The 8,512-nt window shown below is 40.5% G+C and overlaps 1 protein-coding gene across 1 annotated transcript; it reads left to right on the plus strand.

The window, feature by feature from the left end:
• The first annotated feature begins 3,599 nt into the window (after positions 1-3,599).
• LOC133016116 (G-protein coupled receptor 135) lies at positions 3,600-6,391 on the plus strand. Its single transcript, XM_061083442.1, has 2 exons — positions 3,600-3,706; positions 5,050-6,391. Exons 1-2 carry the CDS (start codon positions 3,600-3,602, stop codon positions 6,389-6,391), a joined length of 1,449 nt encoding a protein of 482 aa, XP_060939425.1.
• The last annotated feature ends 2,121 nt before the right edge of the window (positions 6,392-8,512 follow it).

Consider the following 8,512-nt stretch of genomic DNA (forward strand, 5'->3'; position numbering starts at 1 on the left):
CATTCAATACTTAAGTGTAAGGAATATAAAATATATAAAAATATAAAATTAATTAAACTAGTATATACAGTTTAATGCCATTTTCTATATACAACTACACAAGTATTTGGGTAGTTGTTATTGATGTTATTTTTCTCAGTGGCATGTGACTTATTGGTCATCAATGTAGTTTGTGTTAAACTACCCAGGTAAAGATTATGAAGAGTTTAGCTGTCATTAGTTCACTTATTTTATTGGATTTTCAGAACATCGCAGAGCAGTACAATGACACAAAATATTGAAATATTAACAACCCCCCCAAAAAAAATTCCTATGTTCAAGAATGAGGGAATAAACAACAGTGTAGTTTGTACAGTATATATCACTGAGCAATAATAACACCACAGCAGCATAAAACAAGAGCAATCAAAGAAAGACAAATAAATACATACATGTTTTGTTTAAAAATAAAGCTACAGCAAACACTATTGCTTGTGAAGTTTTTCATATTGAATGGACCAATTAATGGAGACAAATGGCGCAGAAGTTTAAATATTTCAAAACAAAAGCCAAGAGCATATCCACTGGAAAAAATAAACCATTGAAATAAATAAAGGGATCAGTCAGGAGAGAACCCATTGAATTGTGTGTGGATTGGGAGCGAGGTGTTAGGAATTTGTTTTAACACTCTTTAACATTGCAAGATTTTCCACCTTGTTGTGGATTCTTCCAACAACAATTCATTGATTGTGATGAAACTAATCAGGCATATTTAGAGTACTGATATTTAGGAGTGGGTACAATATTGTGCATATCAAAGTAAAATATTAGGCTTTGGCAGAGGTACAATCTACTGAGTGCAAATACTAGATCAACACATGGATGCTCATAACTGATCATAATTCATAGTGCAGGTTATCAGGTTCGGTGAAGCCAGATAATGAAAACATATCCTGGGTTTGTTCCACTAATTCAGTGGTTCTCAAAGTTGGGGTTAATTTGCTCCACAGTCTTTTTAGAAAGCTCGTAGCCCCAAGAGCTAGCCTGCTAGCTAGCTAACTTCTTCCAACTGCAGCTAGCTCTTTTCTCCTTAACACCTACCTTTACATCTTCAATCATCCACCGTGTTGCAACAAATAAAACACCAGTTCTTGAATACTATTCTGTGCTGTACCTGTCTACATTGTGTACTGTTCGTTTTGTTAGGAACCATTGCCTAGACCAGCCTTATTCATTATTCGTGTGCAAGTCGCTCACAGCTGAGCCACACATACAAACACACTCACACGACCACGACGTTGCAATTCAAACTTTATTAACTTCACACACACTGTACAATGCACAAGTTTCTGATTCGTAAAAGTCAGGCAACCGATGCGCCAGTTGCGAAGAGTCAAAGCCAAAGCTTTGCAGATATGACGAGAGCTATTTGCAGTTTGGTTTCACTGTCACTGGCACGACTGAGCAACGTCCTCAGTGTGTTTTGTGTGCCGAGGTGCTGGCAAATGACAGCATGAAGATGTACAAATTAAAAAGTCACCTCGACACCAAACACCCGGACTTGAAAGAGAAGCCTGTGGACTTCTTTAAACGTAAAGGTGATGGCCTCCAGCAACAACAAGCCACCATCTCCACTGTCTCCAAGCAGTGTCTGGAGGCATCGTATGTAGTTGCTCATAGAATTGCTAAGCTTGGCAAACCCCATACAATTGCCGAAATACTGATTTTGCCGGCCGGGCAAGACATGTGTAGAATAATGAATAGACGAGAGTGCAACTGCTAAACTCAGCGCGATACCTATGTCAAATGACACAAATGCATAGTGATAAAATAGTAATAATAATTGTCTGTATGGGCCTAACAATAACAATAGCCTAAACTTGACATGTCAGGCCTATCAATAACAATATGCTATCTATCTATCCATCTATCTATATACGGTGGTGTAGTTGAGGGCGGCGGTGGCAGCGGGGGGGTTAGGTGGGCCCCAACTACCCCTAACCAGCTTTGGGGGGGCCCAGCTGGCAAAAGTTTGAGAACCCCTGCACTAATGAAATCACCAAACTGTCGTTTTTGTACATCCAGTGATACACAGGCTGAAAATCCATTTTAAACAGTATTTTTTTGCTACAGCTGCCAACCCATACACTGTTAACGACTGTCTACCATGTTACAGGGACACAGATGAACAAAAATCTATCACCAGTTACCATGGCAACTGTATTAAACGTCAGACGAAGCTGTGGGCACGTTCATGTGGAGGGCGTGGCCACTGAGAGGGATCGTAGTGTCGGGAAGAGATGCACAATCTGCTCCACATCTGGACCAGTGATCTGCTGAGGTCCGCTCACTGACGGAGACACTGAGGAGGAGGAGGAGGAGGAGGAGGAGAAGACACAAGACGAGGCTGCTTTCCTCTTTCTCCGGGAGAGATCAACAGGGCGGCAGCAGCAGCTTTCTGACGATGTGTGTGTGTGTGTGTGTGTGTGTGTGTGTTTTTTTCTTCTCTCTGCTCCCCCCGAGGCGTTGATGGGCTAAAAAACAACTAGCGGACTGAGCTTCCTCTCCTCTTCTCATGAAGGATTGCACGGGTTCAAACATTCAGCAGCGACATTAACGGAGTTGTGTGAACGCGTCGTGGTTCTTCCTGGATACACAAGCTGCTGTGTGTCTGAGACGTTCAGGCACCGTCAGGAAAACTGAGAGACAGAGAGACGCAGTTTGTGTGTGTGTGTAGATTTAATGGCGGGCATTTTAGATTTAGCATGCTTTAGTAAGACCTTACATTATCACAGAATGTAATCAAATTACACAACGTCCAGGTGAGTTGTTGAACAGAAGGTCTACATGGCTATTTTTTCTATTTAAAAAACTTTAGCATAGCATTAGGCTACACATGAAATAGATGCTATTCCTTACTAGCTTAGTGTCACTAAAGGTTACACTAAATTCAGCATTTCACATTGTATCAGACTTATAACTGCTGAAGATGATTCATTTAGTTTAAACGTGTATGTTTATGGAATTATGAATCTATTTCCACCAAGAGACTTGAGATGCAAAACAAACATCAATCTATTCCAGCCGTAAAGAGCATCTGATGGCAGCCTAGTATTGTTGTAAGCTCCATTTAAGACATTGACTTAATGTGAAACAGTTGCTTAATCAAAACACATGTCGTTTTTTTACGAAAAGCTCCTTGGGCCAGTGACCTGTGATATTCTCAGTGCTTTAGTAAAAAAATGCCACAGAACATTAAATTCAACAATAGTTTAAAACATTGGTATATATCGTTCCAAAAAAGTGCCAGACATTACACTGCATACTTTGATCTCAGACACTTATTTTAATCATACATTTAAACTAATGTCACACAATGACAGATAGTTCAAACTAACCTAATAGGTCCCTCTTTGACTATTACCACAGACTTGCTCCTGTCTTTTCATGTTTTTCTGTTGATGAGTATGGAGAAAAATTCAAACTGCAGATGGATGAGGAGGAGTCACCTACCAGCAGCTATGTGTGAATCCAGGAAACCAAAACTGACGGACAATATTTGGACTGGACGCATGTGAGATCGGGGATGAGTTTTGTTGTGTTGTTTTTGCACATTATCGATGGAGTCGACTGTTAGCACGGCCCTGTGGGGCAGCAACTACACAGCCGAAGACTCCAGGCCAAGCTTCGCCGACCAGCTGGTGACTCCCTCACCTGTTGTGCCGAGGTAATTTACTCACTCCATCCATTCATCCAGCTGTCTGAGAAATTCAAGTTACATTTGTGTGAGTAGAGAGAAGCAAGTTGTTATATTGCAACAAAGGGGCACCTGCTAACTGGCGCCTCTGCTATCCACACCATTTCCTGGAGCTGACAAAAACATTTTCAATCGTATCGCCAAACTAAGCTCATATCAGCTGGGATACAATTAGCAGGAGAATAAGGGTGGTGGGATATTAAAGTTTGTACACATTTTATGTATCTACAAACCACCTTTTCCAGTTTTCAATCACACATTTAATTTCAGATGTGACACCAAGGTTCAAGTCCACTAATGGTTTGCAAGAGTCAAATTTCTCTGATCATATTTATTCTCTTCATAGTCCCTCTTAAAAATTCATGTTCACTGGCCTCATTTCTGCTTTGTTTAGTGATTCAAACAGGTAAGTGGCAATTGACCTATAAACCTATTTTGTAGGCAGTTTTAAGAACCAGGACACCATCTTGCTAGATAGCTACTGGTCTAGACTGACTTCACATTTCTGTCCGAACCAAAATAAAGGTGCCTTAGACAACAGTGTGGACACACCAAAAAAGATGGTCTTGGTCCAGATGAAAATCACAGTTAACATAGTTTGGTATGTTGTTTTATTTTCGGACCATTTGAAGGAAGATGAGACAGCATTAAACAATAGAAGAAGCAAAAGAAGAGGAAAGATCTCTTGTAGTCTTCACCTCCCACGACATAATGTTTCAGTGATGACGTAGTTAATTTTGGTAATAAAATTGAATTTTATTAATTCAAAAGAAGCAACAACCTTTTTCATTGCACTTAATTAAAAAAGTTAGCTATCCCAATAAACAAATTAACAACACACTGGAGACCTTGGTTCGATCACTGATAATGTGAAAAACTGCTCCTAGAAGTTGCTGCTTTTGGAAAATAATGTCAGCTGGACAAATACTTCACTTGCATCTTAATGGTCAAACATTGATACTGTTTTGATTGTATCTGCAGAAGTTTGTGTAGAAACTGTAAGCTACCAAAAGCTTTCCACACACTTTGTCAGATGATTTATAATTTTTATTATATTCAATATTGATTCACATTTGTATATAAATATTAATAATACAATCTTTGCCATCATTTGGCTATTAAGTGCGCTGTACCTTAGAGATAGTCTGGTACTGCATTACACAAGTATTTGATAAGTAGTATCAACACCCAGCCGTTATGACAATGTTTAAGTTTTGGGATTTACATGAGGCGCTGTTGGCAGTTGTGAAAACATATTGTGCCCAGACTTTGTTGATTGCACACTGATTTCTCTTTCTTTTATGGTTCTTTAGGGTTGTTTCCATTGTGACCAGCCTAGTAACCGCCACCGCAGAGGCCACAGTGGGAACCACAGGAAACCTATCGGCCTTCAGAGACGAAAGAGGGAACAAGCTCAGTCAGACCCACCAGGCATCGACCCCGTCACTGCTGAGTACCGCAGAGGGCAACACTTTCCTGCAGGGCATCACAGTGGCAGCTCAGGCCCTGGTGCTCCTCTCCATCTTCCTTCTCTCTTGCCTCGGTAACTTTGCAGTAGTCATCGTTATCATCAAACACAGGCAACTTCGAACGGTGACCAACGCCTTCATCATGTCGCTGTCACTGTCCGACTTCCTCACAGCTGTTCTATGTCTGCCGTTCTCCTTCGTCATGCTCTTCAGTAAGGACGGCATCTGGATGTTCGGGGATCATTTCTGTGTGGCCAATGGCTTTTTCAATACCTGCTTTGGTATCATTTCCACCCTGACTATGACTTTGATCTCCTTTGACAGGTACTATGCCATAGTTAGACAGCCACAGGCTAAAATAGGGCGCCAGAAAGCAACTCAGTTGTTGATAGCTGTGTGGGTGATTGCTGTCATTTTCTCTTTGCCTTGGTATCTACTAGTTCGGACACCTATAGAAATCCATAAGAGAGGGTTCTACCATTGTATGTATGTGTTCCACTCTGGGACTTCACGCATGGGGACGTCTTACAGCATCTGTCTGATCGTTATTTGTTATTTACTGCCCTTCTCCCTCATGTGTTTTTGTCATTATAACATCTGTAAGACAGTGCGGCTCTCAGAGATCCGAGTCAGGCCAGTGACCACATACGCTTACTTATTGCGATTTTACAGTGAAATGAGAACAGCCACCACAGTTCTCATTATGATTGTTTTCATAATTTTTTGTTGGGGGCCATATTGTTTAATGGGGTTGGTTACAGCAATTGGAGACTACAAATTTAACCCTGCAATGGACACAGTGGCCATCTGGTTCGCCTGGGCAAATGGAGCCATCAATCCTATGATCTACGCCCTGAGAAACCCCAATATATCCATGTTGCTTGGACGGAGCAGAGAGGAAGGTTATCGGACCAGAAACATTGCTACGTATCTTTCCAGCCAAACCCAGAACCGTGAGAGTCGGCTTAATCAAGCGGAGAGGATTAGGGACCGCTACGTAAGTCGCGTGGGGGTGAATAATAACAGCCGGATCTCCAGTTCAAGTCCTGGAAAAGGAGGAGAGGTGGCAATGTGGGCCTGTAAAAACCCTGCTGTGTTCTTCTGCAGGGACGGCCAGCCTGACACTGCAAGTCTACCCAACTCTGTCAGCACTCATAAGATGAAGACAGCTGACACCAGCCTGTGAAATTCTGGAATAATTCTCAAACATCTTATAATGGTTGTATTTTTATGTATTTATTATTATTATAGATACAGAGACTGCTGTCACCATTATCGAAAATACCTGATTTCTGTCTCGTCAGATCACAGAATCTTAAAAGTGTTAAAACCACCAGTGTTCCAAGAATCAACAGGATCATGAGTATAGTACTATTCAGAACTATGCAGAACTATTCACACAATGGGAAGACAAACATTTTGAGTTATGAATTTATTTCAAGCAGCTGTTGTCTGATCCCGTCAAGGTTTTAGTGCAGAGCATCCCTGTTGAGAACCATGATATGTGTTGATACTTGCACTGCAAAGATCGTCATGTCAGATATGTTGATGAAGCATGTGGAATTGGAAAACTGATAAAGGGTATATAGTATTTTCTTCCTTCCATGCTTGAAATGTATTTGTAGCCTACATGTATTTTTCACACCAACAAAATGACATCATTAGCCATTTGTTTGAATGCGTAAAATAACCTAAAGATACCCTTCCCAAACAAGCAACACCTTAATCTTTACTAGCACCAGGAATTGGTCAGTGAAGTTCATCAACACATCCTTGCAGAAGAGGTGATTATAAACGCTAAAACACTAAGCAGGGAACATCATTCCTGCTAGCTAGCTTATAAAATAGACACATTTGTACCCTATGACTTGTGCCATAGCTGTCAGCAGTTTATGTCTGGTAGAGCATGGTTATAAGTGGATGGTGCAACACAGCTATTCTCCTTATCTACAGAGGTCACAGCTAAGAAGATGGTGTGCTAGTGGATCAAGTGAGGTGTCCCAACAAGTGAGTTGCTAAGTTAACTGGGACTATGTCCTTGTGGGCCAGTGGACTGATAAGACCATGTGAGACCTTGATGCGCGTGTGTCCCAGGACTGGGCTCACTGGGTATTCAACCAACAGTACCTGTATTATCATGCTGCAGGGATTGTTTCATATGTCATCACTGGTAAAGATTACATATGCCCCTCCGAGCAAAAACAGCATGAAGTTATGATGCTGCTTGTCATTGTCGTCAGTTTGGTCTTGAATTAAAAATTTAGTTTTCTCTCTTGTTCAGCTCAGTAGTTCTATAGAAGCTTTGTGAAACTAAAATTGCTCAGTAAAGTGCATACATCTGCCAATGCCCAACAGATGCCTTATAAAACACAATTAATTCCGCTACATCAGGGGTTTTTTTTTTTAATCTCCTTAAAATACCAGATTTTTGTAAAATGAGATTAATGGATTATTCTCTAAACCCTTTCTTGCAATGTGATAGAAACTGCAAGAAAATGTCCCATCCATCCAGCAAGTTTCATAGTTCAGTTGTTTTTGTTTAATCTTGCTTATAACAAACCAAACAAGTGGAAATGGGTGAAAACATAACTTCCTTGGAGTTAATAATTTGAATGCCTTTATCTGCAGCAGAGTTATCTCTCATTTTCCCATCATTGTTTTTTATGGATATGTGATTATCTTTCAGTTTGAACCAGTGTTACAGCTGAGGTGAAAAGGCTGATCTGGTGTTCTGATTTGTTGGCGATGTGTGTCAAATTCCATACATTAAGTTTGATTGAAGAACATTGGATCTTCTACAAAAAGCATTTGACAATGTTGTAACATTCAACAAATGCTGCATGATTTCAAAGCAGGAAAATATTTTTGCTGGAAGCATGAGATATCCTAAACAAAACTGGTTGAATAATACAAAAAACCTTTTTTACAAACTGGATGTTTTGGCCTGTCAGAGCAGGAGACGCACAGGCATAAAGAGTTGCAAAAAAAGTTATAATAATAATATTATAAAAGCAATTCACCACTGTGCTGAATCAGCTCTGGAGAACAGACTTTGTGCACCCACTATCTTTCTTTCATATGGGAAAATGTGCACTGGCTTGTTTGTATTTCTTTAAACCAATCACAAGATCGACCAAGTTCTGTCACGGCGAACCTTTTTTGATGGGGTATTTGTACGTGTGGAAGTGATCAATGCCTTAAAATGGGTAATGGGCCTGGCTAATGGCTAATAATCCAACACCACAAAAACAGTAAAAGACGCACATCAACTGTGTGATGCATCTTTTACACTATGTTCAGCGTGTAG

This window comes from Limanda limanda, chromosome 12 (assembly GCF_963576545.1).
Source record: "Limanda limanda chromosome 12, fLimLim1.1, whole genome shotgun sequence".
Lineage (NCBI taxonomy): Eukaryota > Metazoa > Chordata > Actinopteri > Pleuronectiformes > Pleuronectidae > Limanda > Limanda limanda.